The following is a 21989-nucleotide window of genomic DNA, read 5'->3' as shown; positions in this document are numbered from 1 at the left end:
GAAGAACTGCTGCTATTCACATCCGCCCCAAGCAAGGAATATCATCGCTTGTGATATGTATTATAGACATGGAATTAAAATGTGCCCATGTAGGGAAGATTCAACTGACAATCTTAAAGAGCTACGAACTAAATAAAAAAAAAATTGTAGTGCATGCATGAGAAAAAACAACATATTCTCACGCCAAGCTATTGGAATCAGTGAAATGCCTCCCATAAATCGAATGTACTCAGTGGCATTAGCACAAGGTATGATAAAATAAATATATTTAGAGAATGCATTTAATTCTATTGGAGACGTTATATAAAAAGCCTGCTTTATTATCTTTCCATAAGAAAAAAAAAACAGCAAACTTACCTGAAAGCCCTAAAAATGCCAAGAAAACATCTTCAGAGAAGATGAAAATGGTGAGTGAAATTTACAGGAATTAAAGCAAGTTCTGGATCACCTCAGTAAGATCCCAAATTCATGCTTGATGCATGCACTAGGATGTGTGCCTCAGTTGGTGTATAACCTAGAAAAACAATACAAAGATAAATTCCATGTGCTTAGTAGACTATGCATCGCAAACACGGCATTTTACATATAAACAAAGGTAACAGATTAGTAGTTCACCGGACTCGAGGTACCGTGCAAAGCTGCTTCTTCATTTATTTTCTTACTTCCATGGTGAATGCTTAGCCGATCTCTCAGTGGGTCTTTCTGCACCCCAACTCCCTTCAGGCTCCTTCCTCTTGGAACCCACACCAGGAACACCATACATTCTAGTCTGATTCTCCATGAAAATCTGGGAAGAAGCAGGCAAAAGATATCTTGAGGATGAAGGCAGATTCCCCTCTTTTCCTTCCAGATATCCACTCCCAGGACCAGTATTCAAATCCAAGCCTTGTCTACTCAAACTACCAGTGCTACCTTCAGGAAAACTTATCATGTAAGGCCTAGGATAGTGAGATGAAACAGCAGAAACAGGACCGACAAGTAGTGAAGGATAAGCAGGGAAGCACGAACCACCTCCACTAGAAGAATCAACATATGGGATTGATCCACCAGAGAAAGAGGCGGCTGGTGCACATGAAAAAGTGGAAGGACAGGATAAGTTTGCAAAAGGAAATGTTGTAGCAGGAAATGATGATAATGCAAGACCCTGATAAATATCATTACCAAGGTTACCAGCACATAATGATCCTGAAATTCTATGGGATTCTACTGCTGCAACTGCCAGATTGAATTGCTCTCCTCTATCAGGCAAAAAAGATGGAACAGCACCTGGATAAGAGTTAGGACAGAAGGAAGATGAGGCATACCCAGGTTCCAAATTATTTGTTCTATGACCACTAACAGGAGCTAAACTTGGTACAATATTTGCATAGTTTGCTTGTTGGCACCTGGGTTGCATTTCTGTACCAATTTCATCAATGCCTGGTCTGTCATTCAGATCAAAATTCCGGAGTACATTTGCTTTGCCAGCAGGGAGTCCTCCAGATGCAGATTGAATGTGCAAAAGTGGCAGCTCCAATCTACGGTTAGTGCTTGCCAAGAACTGGCCATTCTTCACACTATCATCAACTTTGTTTAAATCGAGATCTACCCCGACAACATTTTTTGTAGGGAAATCATTAGCAGTAGTAATACCTGCCATCTGATCCTCAACGTCCTCATCAGCTATGTTAAGATCAATATGTAGCAGCAGATGACTCTTCTTTCCAGCACCATCAGATGGCAGGGTATCTAGAATATTAGATGCCTTCCATGGCTCAGCTGGCCGGAATGCACTAGTAGCCGCTGAGCCTTTCCATCCAGGCTGACCCTTAGTCTTCAACAAAACTTCAGGTGGAACAAAAGGACCTTTTGCTGGAGCAGCTACGGTTACTGAAGCTGGCAAATTAGTTGACATAGAAATTGAGAAAAGAGATTGGCAAGGCATATGTACTGAAGAGGCAGATATTGATGAAGAGATAACTGGCTTCCCTTGATTTCCTTCGTCCACAGGAATGCCTTCATTCAAATCAAGTTGGAGTCTAGTGACAACAACTTGTTCAGCAAAAACAATTGATGAGCAGCGATCTAAAGATGATGCATGATCCTCCTCCTTCACTTCCTCAAACCCAAATGACCTATAAGACTTTGCTGAATTCTCAGTTTCCTTGATTTTAGTAGACAGCACTTCTTGAATTGCTGATGATTCAGCTGAGCGACTCTCATTAGCCTCCTTTAAATTTTCAAGAATCTCAGCAGTGACACGAGAAACAGCAGCAGACACTACTAGTTCATCAGTGCTAGGAGGGGGGATATTCTTCTCCTTTGCTTCACAGGACAATTCCAACGGACTGATCTCCATGTTATTGGATTTCATGACATTAGACTCATTGATAGCGGTAAGAGAAGGCATACTGACAGCAGGCAATGAGATTTCAGAATCTAGTGAAGAAGATTTCAAAAGGTTTTCAGTCGAGCTAGAACTACTTGACGGTTTTTTCACTACTTGGCTTGTCGTATGCTCTTCAACAACAGGAGCTTCTAATTTCCTACCAGAATCACTGACATCTATATCACGCTTATTACCTGCTTTAACATCAGAAAAGCACATATTGTTGTTATCTTCAATCTTACAATTCCTTTCAAAAGATGTGTTTTCATCCTTCAATGGGCCTGTAAAATTAGGCCTAATATATGTACAAATGCCAGAAATTTGCACATCAGTGGTTTGTTTGTCTTTAATTGGATCAGCTCCAATGCTATCACCCTCCTCTGGTTCTGGTTCATCAATTCTTTCTTCCCCAGATTTTCCCACTGTGTTCTCAGAATCTAAATTATCAAGAGAGCTCATACATGTGATAGTAGATTGTGTTGTCTGCAATTGAGTAGAATTAGCACTTTTACTTGTAAGCTTGTTATCAGTCTGTAATATATCAGAAGCTAACACACAATCAACTTTCTTTTCTTTCTTCTCAGAGCTAGAATTAGCAGATTCATCATGTGGAGTATTCCTCTCAGCCATATCATCATCACAAGATAATCCTAACATAGAGACATCGTTGCCAGTGCATTGTTCCTCTACTGCACGTGGACTTCCAAGTGAATCAATTGGTGTAATTATGTTAGACCTGGAAATTTCCCCAGCAGCCACAGTAGCTAATAGATTCATCCCCATATCATCCCCAGCAGCCAAAGGATTGGCAGATTCAGAATACTCAGCACAACTTTCTACCAAGGCAAGCATAGAATTGTAAGAATTTGCCCTTGGTTCAGTCCAGCAAGCTCCATTTTCATTCCCTGACAAACAGGCAGTTCTAGCAGGATCTGCGAGTTTTGCAGTTACCTCAGCATTTCTTCTTTGTTCTTCAATCCCACTTAATCCTTCTTTAACATCATTGCCCTGACATGACGCTGTATTAACATCAGTTGTGTGATACAAAGGAACATCGTTCTTCAGTTTTAATTTGCCATCATTCAAATCATTTTTGTCTGATATACCCACAGGCGATGATTTGCCGCTAGTTACCAATTGATCCTCAAGAGAACCACCACTGTCACTCTTCCCTGGGCTTCGTCCGGTGTTGGGAAACCTAACTATCAACGTACTGATATTTCCATGATCATCAACAGGGATATCAAGTGGTTTTTCACCTTGTAATGTTTTTTCTGCTGTCATAACCTTGTTAACTGACATACACTTACCAGCATGAATTTCATTAAGATTTCCAGATACATTAGTTACAAGAAGCCCATTGCTTGACCGACGTCTGCGGTTCATAGAGCCAATTAACTTGCTAGCATTCCCAGATCCAACTACTGAACTCATTGCTTCTTCCTTCCATGAAGAAGTCATTGTTTTTACCTGATCACTAGAACAAGAGTGGCTGTTGCTCTGAGATGGACTGGAAGCAATGCTCTTCTCCTCTTTAACTGTTGGAAATGACAATATTGAAACCCCACTGCCTGCAGCTGTTTTACAATGTAGATCCTTTGAGCTAGCTACAAGAGGTGCAAGTTCAATTGGCTTATTATTAGAATCAGTGATCCCATGTTTACTAGGTAAAGCCTTACCAGCTGATGGCCGAGTTATAGAGATTTTACCAGCTGCATCAATTGATCCAGTGCGCTTATTTCCTGCTTGAGTAACATCAGAATGTCCTGGCTTCATAGAAAATGAAGCTGGTTGACCAGATGCAACAAATTTCCCATCACTTATTTTTGACATCTCTGCATCAACTCGTTTCTTCCAAGTGTCAACAAGACCCCTAGCTCTCTTCTGAATCTCCATGTTTTTATGACTGCGTAAATTGTTCACCGACTTGCCAATATTACAAATCTGCAGAGCATGTAGGTTTATAGGCAATTTTTCAAGTGCACGAAGCAAAGACAAGAGAAATTCCTCAACTAATTTTTCACTCTCATGAGGATTGCTTCCATTATCAGTCTTTCCTTTGTGCACCTCCTGGAGCCATTCATCCAGCACAGGCACTCCCCTAAGCTGAACAAACTTATTAAGGAAATCGGACTTTTCTGTAACGGTAATGACATCAACAAGTATTATGCGACCAGCTAAATCTATTTTCTTCTCTGTTATATCTAGTTGCATTAAGCTGACCAAATTCTCAACCCCTTCAGTGCTCACAAGCCCACCTTTATCAGATATTTTGTTAATTTCTGTGTTAATGTTGTCAAATTTAAAGGTAACAAAACCTCCATCACCAACTTTAGAAAATTGCTCTCGCTTGATTGTTTCTGTATGAAGGTCTTTCTTGACAAGTTCCATGGTCTGGTCACCCTTGATTGGCTCCACTATTTGATCATTCCTCAATCTCTTCTTTCCCTTGACATGAGGAGAGGTGCCACTACTCTGTACATTATCTGAAGCAGATTTTAACTGTTGACTGCTTGTCGGAGTATTCAGTGTCTTTTGTGAATGCCCACCTGATTGCAATGCTCCATTCATTTCTACCTGAGTCTGGTTCAAAGGTTTACCAACTTCTTCCTGGTGTTGCTGAGAAGAAGAGTCAAAGGTTCATAAGTGCACACACAGAAGGTAAGAAAAAGGCATTCCAGTTGTATGGAATATAGACACGGATGGATGAAAAAACTCACATTGGCATAATCCTGCTCAGTCAACCACCACAAACATTTGTTGATAATATCATATACTCTCCTACACACAAATGCTTGTGTCCTCAGAGGAAGCTAAACATTCTAAGGTAAAATGCAAGTTTACACAATGAAGAACAAGGCAAAAGGAATCATGTCTGTGTAAAGATCAAAACACTTAATTTATGGCTGTGTCAAGCAATATACTATTTAAGAGCTAAGATCACAAGGTTAAGCCACTTAACATACAAATTGGGAGAATCTTTCACTCTCATTAAATACTGAATGATTGCAATGAAAGGCGGAGTGATTCCAGCATGAAAGGAGAATGTTCACCATCTGATATTTTCTGTCAATCCTGTAGCAGAATGATTTTTTCAAATTTAATACTGACATAATAAATAGGGATCAATATTCCAAACCAAATACCACAAAAAAAAATTTAGCTGTGTTGTAAATAAGTTTATACAGTTCGTTATCTATATTTTAAAAAAAAATGGAAAAGGAAAAAAATGTAACTACTTTTTACTTCAATAAAATAAAATGATGCTAAGAACTTTTAATAGATGAATAGACATAAGAGGTTAGAACAACTACCAAAATCAATGTAGAAATTGATGGCTTGTACATTCAGGAGTCAGGAAAAAAAGAAAATCTAAAGGAAAAGGTATGAGTTGTATGAAGAAACTTAGTGGTGTGAGTAAGTTCCAAATTCCATCACTATGATAGAAAAAAATATATGCTTTTCAAAGCTGGTGAAATCATAAAGATGACAATTTCAAAACGTATATAGCAGCCAAATAAGAAACTAATAGATATGGAAAAATAAGAAGTTTATGCTTCTCTTATATAGATACCAATACTAGGGAAAGCCTAAGTATTAATTGGATTACTTAGATTGAGAAACAAGACTAAATATATGGAAAACAGTATGTAATATGCATAAAGGATGAATACAGAAAAGGTACTTTTCAATCATACAGATATCATGGAAACAATGATTACAGATTATTAATACCAAACATAAGAAATAGTCTCAGTTTCCATAGTTAGTCAGTTATAAAGATAAATATATCTGTAACTTAGGGAGGAAAAAGGAATGAAATTAAGGGAGCTATGAAGTATGGGTCATAAAGATATACCTATTTAAGCTTCAAAATAATTTCAGAGAACAACTTAACTTGGCTCACAAACTTAACTAAATTTAAATAACTAAATAGAATGAGGGAACAACATTTAGAGAACAGAAACATTATCCAAAAGCTACAATATTACTCTGCAATTTCAGAAATAGATGGTTATAGGTGGTATTGACATAACACATGATAGATAAACTCAAAGTTAACTATCTAATGTAACTGATCTCATTATGACTCAGGCAAAATATATATATATATATAGATAACGTCGTGTTACCCTGCACACCCTGCGTGTGGGCGCCTCTCACAAGGCGAGGTGCCTCTCACGTGCGTTGTGCAGGGTATCAACGACATGTGTGTATCTCTCTCTCTCTCTCTCTCTCTCTCTCTCTCTCTCTCTCTATATATATATATATATATATATATATATAAGGCCAAGTGTAAATAAAATAAAATTGTTATTTGAACATTGAAGCAGTTTATTTTAGTGGATATATTTAAATAGATCATTAAAGTCAAATTTTCAACCAAGAAGAAATAAAAAAAGAAGTATTTAAAACATTGAACCAGCTTATTTTAGTGGATATATTTATTTTAGATTAATCAAATTCATTTGCATCAGGTATGAGTAAGAGATCATAAAAGCATGGAGTTAGTTTAATGCTTGAAATCACAACTTCAAAGGCACTTTGTTGAAAAAAAATAACAGCGTAAGAGGGAAATTAATATGGTTTTTCTATTATCTGGGGAAAAGCATGTCATATATTTCCTAATTTTTATTAAGGTAAGCATGTTCTACAAATGCATATGTTCTAATAATAACAGAAAATATAATACAACAAAAGATATACATAGCATGTAATTACAAGCCGTAGGGACACAAAGTTCAGGTGAGCTGCAATTTCTTTAGGACCAGAAGTTGTGTTTGATGAGTCATCAATATCTATGGGGGGTTATGTACTGATGGGCTTTAAATTCTATCACGGATAAATAAAATTATTTCCATTTAGAAGATGTCTCCTCACAGACTGCTACGTGAGAGTACGGTGTTCATTCCTGGTGTAGAAGTCTAAGTTGTCACTAAAAAATACACACATGTTGCCATCTTTTTATGCTTATCTAATTTCCGATAAAATCAAGTTATTCTATTCAAGTAGTAAATTTACTGTCTACTGTGATACCAACGACAAGGATAAAGTCCATGAGGCTTGAATCATGGGATTAATCACATTTCTATGAGAGGACGCCAATATGAAAGCTCACACTTTCTAGAGCACTACTACATTGGCAGGAGCCTCATCTTTCTCCATGTTTTTTTATGCATAAGATACATTTTCTACAAAAGAACAAAATGGTGTGCATCATAAGTGCGACGTAGCAACTAAAGTTTAAAAGAAAATTGCAAAACATCACACAGCCTCCTGATATATTCCAAACAAAATTTCCAAACATCTTCTAAATTCTACAGGGCATGAGAAATTGCACACTTTAAGAAACTTTCGTAGGGCACATACCCATGGGCCAACCGTCCACACCATACAAGTGATAAACATTGCATCAGTTGCAACGTCGAGAAGATGAAGGGGTGCCCATTCACCTTCATCTTCCTCCATTGAAAGCAGCCATCAAGGCATCGGTTGGTAACCGATGTCTTGCTTGCTATATATAATGGCGTCCAAGGCAATCTGATGAGAGGAGCGCGGCGGAGGTGATCAGAGAGCTTTGCAAGGTGATCGGCGAGCAAAGGAGAACACCCAGTGGTTGGGATTTGGCTCGTGAACTTTGGAGCACTTTCCGATTGCCCCATGATTGTGCTTCCGACAGCGGCTGCCCACTTCGACCGCCGGCGTCTTCAGTTGCGACTTCGGGAGATCACTGTGAGTGGTTACTGTTTTATTTTTGTTTAGTTTCAATTTTCATGCTGTCAAAAATTACCAACATTGATATCAGAGCGTAGTTATGAAAGCATAGAAATCGACACGAAAACACTCACGTTTTTCTTCTTCTGTCGCGAAGAAGACGATACTGTTCATCAATTGAATCGATTAACCAATCGATTCAATTGGATTGAATCGCTTGAAATTGTATTCCAATCGATTCAAAATCGCGAGATGAACAGTGCTTTTGACGAAGCACAGTGAGAAAAGAAACTGCTTCAATCGATTATTCAATCAATTGAAGAGAAGAAAAAGTGGAATGAACAGTGTTTTTGACGAAGCACTGTAAAGGGAAAAAAAAAAGGAAAAACGTATATAACCGTGCATGCGTTTTTTTTTTTTTTTTCTTTTCACATATATGAACAGTATGGTTAAAGTTTAATTAAATATATTTATTAATTAATTAAATACATATAGATATGTATTATTAATTAATAAATAAATATTTAATTAATTTATGGTTCAATTTACTATAAATGGAACCAGACCAACTTGGTCGATCAAATCCAGGCTGGTTTAAATTATTAATTAATTTAAGCAGACCAAATTGATTCAATGATATCAAGATTTGGTTCAAATTATTTGTTGGTTTAACTAGTTCGTTTATTATTGAATTAATTGGGGTGACTTTGATTACAGAAGTTGGGCTGATCAAATATGACCGGATTAGTTCTGTTGTGTCAGATTTGATCATAAAAAATTAGATTTGTTCTAATGGGTCAGACTTAATCCAATGGGCATTGGATAAATCAAACGAACCTAAGTTTGATCAATAAGTCTGAGATTGACTCAAATGAGCTTAAACAATAACAAAACATAGGTCCAATTAGATTAGTTCTAATGAGGACAATAGACTAAGTTTAACATCTGAACTCCTGATTGACGTCAGTCGACTTAAAACTCCTGAAAATCGAGAAGATTTGTTTTTCTTGATTTATAATGATGGTATGCCTATATAAATTGAATTAAACTGGTTTTGTACTGGTTAGTCGGTTTTGTACTGACTTATTTAAATTCAATTTTTCAGATGACACGGACGATTACCACATTGACTCGTCACGAAGTGTGGCGAAACCAGCTCCAAGAAGAGATTCAGGAGATAGAGTATAAGTCTGCTTATGGAGTCGACGGATATGTTAGACGACAGGATAGACTATTTTGGAAACTTGAGCAAGAAGAGTTTCCAGTCCTGGACAGTTATAGGATCTGGACATTGATGCATTCATTGCCAAAGTATCCTAGAATAATAGCAGACTATGTATGGAGGCGTCATGAAGGACGAGTCACATATTCAGTACTATGTGAGGAACTACTTCACTATATGGGTGAAGAAGAGCCTGAAGAGTCTGAAGAGGACCAGGAAATGCTCGAGGAAGATTCAGAAATGGATCTGATGGAGAATCCTGGAGCTGCCCCATCTGAAATTATCCCAAATGAGTCCAGGTTAATAGGGATAATGTTGGTTGCCACACTAGTGTTTGTCCTAGTGGGAGCAGTGCTGGCTTATCTAATTTACTAGTGTTCTGTTTACTGTCGTTATGTACGAACAGTGTAAGCTCATCTAGTTTTTGAGTCATGTAATAATTTCTGTTGTTATGTACGAATAGAATTATATAATGAAAAGTTTTGTTGTATGTTAACAAACTTGGAAATGATAAGTTCATTTCATGACATGATTAGTTCATGTGAATATGATTCGTTCATATATCTATATGATTAGTTCATTTCATGACATGATTAGTTCATGTGAATATGATTCGTTCATATATCCATATGATTAGTTCATATGAAAAATGATTAGTTCATTTTAATAATGATTTGTTCATTAGATGGGATATGTGTAATATGATTGACCAGTGTTGATTAGATTAGAGCATACAAATGATGAGTGGAAACAATGTTATCACTTGATTTTATAAACTAATTCTAATTTACACTGAGTCAATAATTAATTGCACATATATGAATTACACTGAAATAATAAATAATTTATTTATTTATATAGATCATGGCAACTAAAAACATCATAGCTGAACTCAATAAGGGTGAGAAATTATATGGGGATAACTACAAAATCTAGCACCTCAAGATACAATACATTCTTGAGGAACAAGAAGTTCTAGAGGCTGTGAATCAATTCATGGAGGAACCGGTTGATGGTTCTACAGCACAGCACAGACGTGACCTTGATGCATATAAGGCATGGAAAAGGAAGGGCTCCATTACTAAGGGTATATTGATTAGTTCAATGGCGGATGACCTGGTGTTTGAATATGAGCAATTACCATCGGATCATGCTGTCTCGGTAGCCCTTAGAGAGAAGTACAGTGGAGTCAGTCTGAGTAAGCTCCGTCAGCTAACTATCAAGTTTGATAGCTGTAAAAAGCGCTCGAATGTTACCATGGCCCAACATCTCAGGGAGATGGGTAACATGATTCAAGAGCTTAAGACTGCTGGTTATGCGTTGACCGATGAACAACAGGTTCAGGCAGTTATTCGTTCCCTTCGTGATTCTTGGGAAACGATGAAACAGAATCTGACCCATAGTGAGAGTATCAAGACTTTCACTGATGTCTCACACCATGTGGAACTTGAGGCAGAGAGGATTGAATCCGCAAGGATTTTTAGTCAAGCTTTTATAGCTGAAGGTTCTGGTTCCAAGAATAAGAACAAATGGTTCAGGAAAGGAAAGGGAAAAGGAAAGGAGGCTAATGCTGTTGCTGCGAAAAACCAAATCAAGAAGCAAGGAAAGAAAAATGGACAAAAACCTAGGAGCAAGTTGACTTGCTTCAACTGTGGCAAGAAGGGTCATTTTGCTCGGGAGTGTGCTGAGCCTAAAAAGGTAGATCCATTTTTGTCTTCTTTCCACGAGCAATATGTTGCAAGTATAGTGTTGTTAGCTGATTCCTATCCTTTGTGTATTGTAGATTCAGGAGCAACGAACCATGTAGCTCGTGATCGAGCTACATATGTGGAGTACCGTCGGGTACCAGCTGACAACAAATGGATATATGTAGAAAACAATGCAAGAATTGAAGTCAAAAGAATTGGCACTTGCAAGCTCAACCTACGTGGTGGAGGCACCTTGTTTCTACATGATGTCCTGTACGCTCCTAAGATTCGACGAAATCTGGTTTCCGTTATTTGTCTTCTTGATTTAGGTTACAATGTAAATTTTTATAGTCGTTGTATGGAACTTCGAATTAACTCTGTGTTAATTGGGCATGGTTTTGTAACAAATGGTTTTATGGTTCTTGATGTAGAACCAAATAATAATGATGGTTGTTTTTCAAACATTGCTCTTACTAGTAATGCTGAGTTAATGATGAAATTTGGCATGCTAGATTGGGACATATAGGATAAGAACGAATGAATAGAATAACTAAGGAGGGCCTATTAGGCACTCATGCTAAGATTAACTTGTCTATATGTGAGCATTGTCTTGCGGGAAAGACGACTAGAAAATCATTTGGTAAGGCTATTAGGGCTGAATCACCATTGCAATTAATTCATTCGGATATTTATGGTCTAATGAATATGAAGGCTAGAAATGGGAGTTCTTATTTCATTACATTTATCAATGACTTCACACGTTTTGGTCATGTGTATTTGATTTCTCACAAATCTGAAGCATTGGATTGCTTTATTCGTTACTTGAATAAAGTTGAGAATCAATTGGAACGTAAGGTTAAAACCTTGCACACTGACCATGGAGGAGAATATTTGTCTGATCAGTTCAAGACAATGTGTAATGAGAAAGGGATTATTAGACAACTAACTATCCCTAGAACTCCACAGCAAAATGGGATTGCTGAAAAAAGAAATAAAACTCTTCTTGAAATGGTTAAGTCTATGATGCGCAGGCTAATTTGTCAATCTCCTATTGGGGAGATGCATTATTAGTTGCGGCCTATATACTTAACAAAGTGCCTTCAAAGTCAGTTCCATCTATCCCACATGAACGTTGGACAGGCAGAAAGCCGGATTTGAGTAACCTGAGACCTTGGGGTCAGTTGCCTACGTTCATGATAAGACTCACGAACATGAAAATTGGGACCCAGAGGTAAGAAGTGTATCTTTATAAGGTACTCTGAGACTTCTAAGGGTTATGTTTTTATTGGTGAGCGACAAGATGGAATCATCTCTAAAATAGAGTCAAGAGATGCTACTTTTCTTGAAACCGAGTTCCCAACACGAGGTGAAGTTGATAAGACAATTCCTCTATATGAGATAGAGGAGGAGGATAATGTTCCTTTATCAACAAATCAGGAGATGCCTGAATCTAATCAAGCGAGTGGGAGTAATTTGCCACTAAATGAGTCAGTTTCTCAACAGTCAGATTATTCCTCGGAGAATGTTTGATATTGAGAATGAGGCATTGATGGTTCTCCCAGTTGATGATGAGGAACCTCGAACAGTTGAGGAAGCTTTGAGAAGCTCAGTTAGAAAAGAATGAAAAGTTGCAATGAATGAAGAAATGGAGTATGAGAAAGAATCAAGTTTGGGATTTAGCCGATCTTCCTCCGGGCCGAAGGGCTATTGGGAATAAGTGTATTCTCAAAGTAAAGAGGAAAGTAGATGGATCGATTAATCGATACAAATCTCGATTAGTTGCAAAAGGATATACCCAAATGGAGGGTATTGACTTTGAAGAGATATTCTCTCCAGTTGTAAAGTTTGTGTCAATACGTGTCATCCTAGCTATAGTAGCACAATATGACATGGAATTACATCAGATGGATGTAAAAACGGTTTTTCTTAATGGTAATACGAAGAAATCTATATGGTACAACCAGAAGATTATGTTGCTGAAGGCCAAGAGAAAAGAGTATGTAGACTTCGGAAGTCTATATATGGGCTAAAGCAAGCGTCAAGATAATGGAACATAAGATTTAATGAAGTAATATTGTCTTATGGTTTTGAAATGATCAATGAGGATCATTGTATTTACCTACGAAAGGAAAAAGGAAAGCTTGTCATTTTATCATTATATGTTGATGATATGCTAATAGCGAGCGACATAAAGTGTGTGATAGAAGTCAAAAGTTAGCTTTTATCACAATTTGACATAATAGATATGGGAGAAGCAGAGTACATCTTAGGAGTAAAGATCGTTAGAGACCGATCAAAGAGGCTTTTGGGTTTGTCTCAAAAAGTTTATATCACTAAGATACTACAACACTTCAATACGTCAGATTGCAACATTGAACAGACGCCTATAGCGAAAGGTACGGTCTTGAGCAAAAGTATGTATCCCAAGACTCCTGAGGAAATAGCCGAAATGAAGAAGAAACCATATGCCAGTGTCATTGGTAGTTTGATGTACACTATGTTGTGTACTCGTCCTGATATAAACTATGTTGTTGGCTTAGTTAGTCGTTTCCAGTCAAACCCAAGATCGAGACACTGGAAAGCGGTGAAGAGGATATTCAGATATCTTAAAGGAACAGCTGATTATTGCCTCTATTTCCAAGGATCAGATATGAGCCTAAGTGGCTACTCAGATGCAGATTGGGCAAGGGACCTTGATAACAGAAAATCCACATCCGGCTATGTTTTCTTGCTGAATGGTGGCGTCATCTCATGGAACAGCAAGAAGCAGACTTGTGTAGCCTTGTCGACAATGGAAGCTGAGTATATGGCTTGTGCAGCGGCTGTGCAAGAAGCTGTATGGCTAAGAAGGTTCCTGAAGCATCTGAAGATTGCTGAGGATAGTGGGAGTCCTGTTACTGTGTACTGTAGCAATCAAGCTGCGATAGCTTTTTTCAAAGATCCCAAATATCACAGCAAACGCAAGCATATAGAAATTAAGTATAATTTTGTAAGGGATATTGTTGACAAGAAAAAGATAATTCTTGAGTACATCCCTACACGGAATATGCTTGCTGATCTTTTTACTAAGCGACTAAAAAGTCACTTTATGGACATGTGAAGTCTTTAAGACTTGAAGAATGTAACTAATTGTAAAGACATTTTGATAAATGAAAAATGTCATGATTTATTCAGTGTATATGTCTTTGTTATATTCGAATAAAAGTCTCGATAAGCATGTTGGCAGATTGAGATTGGTCCACTCACATGGACAATAATCTCTATTTGTTAAGTACAAATAGAGGTAAGACCGTTGCTTATGGGACAGCTTATGTAGCTGTGAATAGAGACATACCCATAAGTTAAGGTCGCCTCGATATTTGTATCAAGATGAGATCATTTGTGTAATGATTGGAGTAAATGCACCCACCATTCACTGAATCTGCTTGAGGCCAGATTAGAATTCATATGTTGAATTTAGGATTAGACATTGGGAATGTCTAGATCGAAATATGTACGATGTTAAATTTTGAAAAAAAAACATGCACTCTTTTTGGTAAAGAGAATAACATCGTAACATGTGATTCATACCACATGTACTATGGCGACAAGAAGGGTAGTAGAAGAATGGATCCCTGCTTCTCTACTATGTGAGACCCTTGAGATTATAAGTTAATTTCGATTTTACCCTAAGTGACTATTTAGCTGTCTACTTGAAGTTCTGATCAGTGTCTGCTACTTTAGCATGTTTCCTATTGGCTATAGATGATTCGGTCTATGAAGGATAACTAGGAAAGCGACAGATTAGAATGAATAGATTCTAGCTAAAAAGGAAGATTAAGATTAATTTACATCTGTGACATTTATTCACCGGTACCAGTTACATTTTTAGTTCAGTACATAAAATGTAATTGTGAATAATTTGTTTGATTGGAGATACTGAACATGCTCTTGACATATGGTCAATATGAGGGATTAGAGATGTTCATAATGATGAAAATAATTTTATCTGGGATAAAGGCAAGTCATTTATGCCCCTGATTCGTTCTATGGACATATGTCTCTGATTCGTTCTATGGAGCAACTAAGTAAGGTGTGACAATCTTCTTAGCAATTAAATGCTCACTCTACTTGTTGTCGCACGAACCATTTTCCCTTAAGTATGGAATGGATGTTCTTATTTGGTCTTTGTGACTAAATTTTGCTCTGGTCTTCGTGACTTGATTCTCATAAAGTCTTCGTGACTTATTTGGTCTTTGTGACTAAATTTTGCTCTGATCTTCGTGACTTGATCTTCATAAAGTCTTCGTGACTTATTTGGTCTTTGTGACTAAATTTCGCTCTGGTCTTCGTGACATCATCACCTTGTAGTCTATGTGACTGACATGGTCTATGTGACCATATGGATTGACTTGGACGAGTGGGAGATGTTAAACGTTGCATCAGTTGCAACGTCAGGAAGATGAAGGGGTGTCCATTCACCTTCATCTTCCTCCATTGAAAGCAACCATCAAGGCATCGGTTGGTAACCGATGTCTTGCTTGCTATATATAATGGCGTCCAAGGCAATCTGATGAGAGGAGCGCAGCGGAGGTGATCAAAGAGCTTTGCGAGGTGATCAGCGAGCAGAGGAGAACACCTAGTGGTTAGGATTTGGCTCGTGAACTTTGGAGCACTTTCCAATTTCCTCGTGATTGTGCTTCCGACAGCGGCTGCCCACTTCGACCGCCGGCGTCTTCAGTTGCGACTTCAGGAGATCCCTGTGAGTGGTTACTGTTTTATTTTTGTTTAGTTTCAATTTTCATGCTGTCAAAAATTACCAACCAACAATTCAGCCTTAAAAATTATCCAACCAACAATTAAAACAGACAACCTATAAGAAATCAGTAAAACTCCAACCAATGAACAAGCCAACTCCTAAACATTTGTCCAGATAGTCGTCTTTTCAAGCTCTAATCCAATAAAGACCGTACCTTTAGGAACGAATCCCAAATGCGTCTGCAGCCGGTGATAACAACTTCTCCAGCTTCTTGTACGACATTAGGCGTGGAGACAGACTGAATGAGCCGCCAAACCTTCATCTCATCTTTCCTTTCCACCCCTGCATAGCTTTGCATCTTCCCCGATTCGGTTGCCTCCAGTCCTTCCGACAGCACAAACTATCAATTCCAGATGAATTACGATTCAAGGATCAACTAGACCTCGAATCGAAACACTCCAGAGGCGGAGATCCCCGGAAAATAAACGGGAGGAAACCCTAGCTCCGGCAACTGCATCTGTGGCGGACGATGGGAGGCGGGAGGAACGATCGATCGCAGGCAAATATAGAGTGATAAAAGGGAAGAAGAAAGGATTCGGATCGCAAGGAAGGGCGAAGCTACAGCCGGATTTGGGTGAATGGAATCGTTCGTCGCGACGGTTTGGAGAGTAGAAAACGATAGGAGAGAAGAAGAGTAAGGTAAGGAAATTGTACCGGAGACGGTCCTGTCGCTGTCTGACTTACCAAACAGGAACATTAATAATCTTCAGACGGCTACACCATGAGATTCAAACTTTTGTATCGTTATATCTCCTTGTTTTCGTGTTTCGTGCGTCGGATGAAACATGACATCCTCATTTCAAACTCGAAGTAGACGGCCAGTGAACCGAACCGGTCGGCTTCGTACTTTTTTGGATCGCGATAGGAGCCTGAGGATTGTGGAAGGCACGTGACCCGAGTGACGCGGAGATTTGACCGGTTCGATCCTACTTCAACCGAACAAACAAACAACCGCTAACTGAACCACCAAATAAAAATTTTAAAATATTCAAATAAGTTATTCGAGTTTTTAATTACTAAATCACGTATCTAATTTTATTTTTACCTCCTCTAAATTAATTGCTACATTTTGGAATTGACTGGTACATCAATCAATTAAAAACTCTAAAAAATATTAAAAACTCTTCCATAATAAAAAATTTATTACTCTAAATATTAGGTATTAAATTAATATTTTAGGGCGTGAATATAATTAAAAGGACAAAATGAATATAATACCTAGTTTCATATTATTCTGAGCTAGACCTGATCATGATTCAATGGTTCGAAATCGTCGGTTCGATGATTCTTAAGAGATCGACCATTAACTTTAACCATCCAAGACAGTTACAATTCATAGTTCGGAACTGCCGACTCATGGTTCGTTACAATTTGTTATGGTTTAAGATTATTATATTAAAAAAATTAAAATTAAAATTAAAATTTAAAATTTATTTTTAAAATGGCTTACACTTATTAAGTTGCCTATTTATCCCTTTAGGTTATAAGGGAATCAAAGCTTATGTAATTCTTTTATATTTTTACCCTTTTATATTAGGAAGTGACGTTGTTATTCACTTTCATTTTTCGTTTCCGTTGTAATAGTTCTTTCGGTATCAAATTCTTCGACTTCGTCATCAGAAAGTTGCATTCCTTGGATTTTTTTTTCTAAGCTTTGGGCTTAGGATTGTAAATGAACCAAACGTTCGTGAACAAGCTTGATATTCAGCTTAGTAAGAGCTTGTTTATGTTCGTTCAATATACATAAGATTAATTAAATAAACAAATTTGAACATTTCGTTAAGCTAAACAAACAAGCTTGAACACATATGTGTTCATCTCAATAACGTTCTGTTGGTGCAAGTTGCACCAGAATCAAACCTAAGTTTTGATATTGTCAAAGGTTCAAGTTTAGTCCTGTTATGATCAAACAAGTTGACTGAGTGTGCAAGCTGTTTACTCAACCAAGAAAGACCTAGTTGGAGGCTAGGCAAGAGAAATCTTAGCAGATCATGGAACCCAGGTGCAAGTCCAAGTGGATCGAGGGAACCCGATGCTTGGCGGTGCGATCGAGAGGTCTGGAGGACCAAAGATCAAAGGAAAAGTTATGGCGAGCCGATCAAAGCTAAGTGAAAAGTCCAAACTAGATCTGGAGGATCTAAGTTTGGCAGGTAAGTTAAGGTAAACAACTGGAGGAGCGACAGTGAGGTCGAGTTCCCGAAGGGGACAACCTTAGGTCGCTGATCCAACTGAAGAAACTAGGAAGGTTTCTAAGTTGAGATCAAGACAGGTCTATTGTCTTTTATATATTACTCATGCATTATAATATTATTATTGTGCTAACATCTGTCTTACAAGAGTTTCTTTCTAACACTGTTTTGTAGGCTAGATCGGTCGACCGAATCGAAGAATCGGTCAACCGAACAGGAAGAATTCAAAAGCAGTGTTCCAATCAGACCAGAACAGTTCGAGTCAGATCAAAGTTTGATCGGTCGACCAGACCAAATGATCGGTCGACCAAACCCTAATGACTCAGCACAGACAGCAACGATCAGAGCAGAAGGAAACTATACTGATCAGTTAATCGAACGCATTGATCGGTCGACCGATCCAATCAACATTAAAGGCGCATTAAATAAAGATCTCGACAGATTTCGACGAACAGGGTGTAGGAGGATCGGTGGCCGGCTTGAAGGGAGGTTGGATAGCTAGGCCACCCCCAAATCGATTTCTTCTCTACAAGAAGGTTAGTACGCAGTGGAATACACTAAACAAAACAATGAAAGCAATCAAGGAAAAATACAAATGCTAACAAGCTCGATGTAACGTAGTTCGGAGATTACTTTCTCCTACTCCACGACGTGTCCTTGAGGTGGACGAGCCCTTGATCCTTCGGTGGATCAGTCCCCGGTAATCTCCGGCTTGAGCTTCTCCTTCTCGGTGGAGCAAACCTCTCACAAAGAATCTCTCCCTCTTTACAAGATGAAGTTTAGGTTTAGAAGGAAGAGAGTAAACTTTGGAAGCTTTGGGCAGAGACTAGAAGTTATTCAATGTGCATGAGTAACCTTCTTCATGCCCCAAAGCTCCCCTTAAATAAGTGGAGAGAGATGATCATCAAATCAACTCAGCCCCGACACCAGTCGACTAGTCCAAGCACCAGTCGACTGGTGTGCCGTTAGACCCAGCCAACGGCTCTTTGCAGAAACCCAATTTCTGCCAACGGTTATGTACCAGTCTACTGGTCCCATGACCAGTCGACTGGTCCCCGTAGTCGACAAGCACAGAATCATTCTGTGCATTCTGTGAAATAGGATCAGTCGACTAGTACAATGACCAGTCGACTGGTCCCAGTACATTCTCACACACTCATCCTCGAAGTCGCCTTTAAAGTCCTCTTCCTCGGCTTTCGTCTCTCAGATGCACCCGAGCCCGCGGCTCCTCTCCGTGTCATCCTTCACGTTGTCTTGAAGTCCACTTCCCTCGACTCCACTCCATTGCTCCTCGTTCAGCGGTCCCTCGGATGTTTTCCACACCATCCTTCACCGACTCAAGGATCTGAGCCCTTGGATGAGCTTTCCATACTTGGCCGCACCAAGTTCTCATGTGTTTCACCAAGTCCTGCAAGACTCAAACACATATCAAATGCATATGAAATCCTAACTTAAACCCTTTGACACACACATCAAAACCTAGGTCGATTGCACCAATAATCTCCCCCTTTTTGATGTGTGGCAATATGTTTAAGTTAGGCATAAATAACAACTTTGAAAAATTACAAGCAATTTGTAAACATGAAGCATAAAACCCAAGCTCCCCCTTAACATTTGCTCTCAACCTTAATTTTCAAAGTTTTGTCAAAGTTTTGCACACAAGTAGGTTTCTAACTTAAACCTACCCATTTCTTCCCCTTTGACACCATCAAAAAAAAATTATACCAATCAATCATGCATTCTATGGCACCAATTCTAACCAAATTTTGACCACAAAATTGATTTCATAAGCCATCAGAATGCTGGAAGGCTGGTACCAGTCGACTGGTACCTGACACAGTTGACTAGTACACTCTGAAATCTATTTTCAGCCTTCTGAAGTCACATTCAGAAATTCATAGAAAATTCTAAAAAATTCAAAAAATTATGAAATTTGGACAACATATTTCTTGAAATGTCCTTTAACTAGGAAAAATATGTCTTCATAAAAAGTCAAAGTATTTTTAAAATTTTGACCAAATCTCAAAAGTATCAAAAATATGCAAGTTTTGTATCAAATTAACACCAAGGTTTTAATCTTATATTTCAATATAGCTATACTATAGTAAATAAAGCATAGAATTGTTTTCAAAATATTTGAAATGTCCAACTATGATTTATGGGCAAGATTTCCATTAATTAAGCATTTGCTTTCCCCATAGTTGACCTATGATCACTAAAAATTGATACATCACATAACTCATCAAAATGCTATAAGCATAAGTGAATTATTTGTATCATCCTAACATCTCACATTTATGGTTAGAAAATAATGCAAGTCATTGTGAGATAAGGTAACCTCTACTTAGCCCTTTTGATCATGAATCTCTATCAAGACTAAGTGCTCCCCCTTAAGGTCTCAAATCAACTCTTTTTCAAGGATTCAAATAATTATTTCTATGGTTGACTTGACCTAAAACCCTCTAACCCTTGAGTATTGATTTTGACACCCAATAGAAATTCTTTCTAATTGGGTTAACCAAATATTCCTTGGGGATCCATTTTCTATCTATGGTCTTGGTTTTTGATTGCCCCCTAGCAAGTAGACAATAATAGGTTTTTCATTGTTGTGTTCATTGTATCCTAACCCATTTTTCTTAAAACTTTCCCTTTGGCTCCCAATGATCATGTTTAGGGTCTTAGAGCCAATTTCAAATTTTCTAAGGGTATTGGTAAGGTATTCTACCTTTTCCCTTAATTTCCTATTTTCCTCTTCTAAACATGAATCATTTGAAGAATTAGAAGAAGTATGCATATTGTTGTCCTTAGAGCACATGGATTCTAATCTTGCTTCAAGCATGCAAATATCATTCTTCAAGGATTTATTTTTCCTTTTAGCTTTAAACAAATCATCATTTGTACTTGAAATAATTTTGATTAAAATATGGGGAGGAAGATTATGTACCTCACTTACCGAGAAGTCCGAATCTGAAGTTTAACCTCGCCCTTCACTTGAGCTCCCCTCTTCATCTTTACTTGAGCTCTTTCCCTCTTCGTTTTCGGATGAGGTGGAGGCTATATCATCAATTTCCATTAGAGAAAAATTGACTACATGATGCTCTTCTTCCTCCGATGATGATGAAGGATCATCCCATGTTGCTTTTAGGTTTTGAGCCTTCTTCGCCTTTTCTTTTGTCTTCTTCTCCTCCCTCTTCTTCCCTTCCTTCTTCTTCAAGAGAGGACAATCATCTCTTATGTGTCCCTCTCCTTGACAATTGTAGCAAATTACCCTCCTTGTTCTACTTTTGCTTCTTGAGCTTTTCCTAGCATGAGATTTGTTAGTAGAAAACTTTTTAAATGTCCTTCTCATTTTTCTTACCATATACACCTCTTGATCACTATCTATTAAGGCGCTTGATTCTTCGGAGTCGGAGGATGGTGGGGATGAAGACTTCTTCTTCTTACCCTTTCCCTTGTTTGCCACAAGGGCTACTCCTCTTGATCTATGAGCTTCTCCATCTAATCCTTCAACTCTTGTTTCGTGGATCTCCATTGTTGAGAAGAGTTCATCTAGAGAAGATTTCTCTAGGTCCTTTGATATGTAGTATGAATCTACAATGGAGCTCCAAGTTGTGGTTCTTGGGAAAGCATTTAGGGCTTTCATCATCATATCTCGATTTGAAAGTGTCTCACCTACACTTGTTAGTCTATTAATAATTTCCTTAATTCTAGAATGTAAAATTGATACCTTTTCTCCTTTCTCAAGTTTGATATTGTTAAGTTGAGTTCGAAGGAGGTCTCTTCTTGCCAATTTTACTTCTGATGTCCCTTCATGAAGCTCCACTAGCTTTTCTCATAACTCCTTGGCGCTTGAGTAGGTTCCAACCTTTGTTACTTCTTGTTGGGGAAGAACATTTAGTAGATGATGGATTGCCTTAGAATTTGCTAGATGCTCTTCTTTTTACCTTTTGGTCCATCTTGTTATGTCGATTGTCTCATTATGTTCATCCTTGGACTCTTCAAAACCACT

The 21989-nt window shown here is 38.1% G+C and overlaps 1 protein-coding gene across 4 annotated transcripts; it reads right to left on the bottom strand.

Moving 5' to 3' along the window:
• Nucleotides 1-299: 299 nt before the first annotated feature.
• On the bottom strand, nucleotides 300-16445 carry LOC121997177. 4 transcript variants are annotated; one of them, XM_042551448.1, is made up of 5 exons: nucleotides 15946-16445; nucleotides 5335-5443; nucleotides 5089-5149; nucleotides 630-4987; nucleotides 300-514 (listed from the first exon to the last, which is right to left on the bottom strand). In XM_042551448.1, the coding sequence occupies exons 2-4, from the start codon at nucleotides 5358-5360 to the stop codon at nucleotides 659-661; spliced, it is 4416 nt and encodes a 1471-aa protein (XP_042407382.1). In that variant the 5' UTR covers nucleotides 5361-5443; nucleotides 15946-16445; the 3' UTR covers nucleotides 300-514; nucleotides 630-658. The 4 variants fall into 4 exon arrangements, with proteins under 4 accessions (XP_042407382.1, XP_042407381.1, XP_042407384.1 ...); XM_042551447.1 differs by having other exon boundaries at nucleotides 616-4987; nucleotides 15946-16444; XM_042551450.1 differs by lacking the exon at nucleotides 5335-5443 and having other exon boundaries at nucleotides 616-4987; nucleotides 15946-16444.
• Nucleotides 16446-21989: the final 5544 nt, after the last annotated feature.

This window comes from Zingiber officinale, chromosome 6A, assembly GCF_018446385.1.
Source record: "Zingiber officinale cultivar Zhangliang chromosome 6A, Zo_v1.1, whole genome shotgun sequence".
Taxonomy (NCBI): domain Eukaryota; kingdom Viridiplantae; phylum Streptophyta; class Magnoliopsida; order Zingiberales; family Zingiberaceae; genus Zingiber; species Zingiber officinale.
This window is presented reverse-complemented; position numbering and strand designations above follow the sequence as displayed.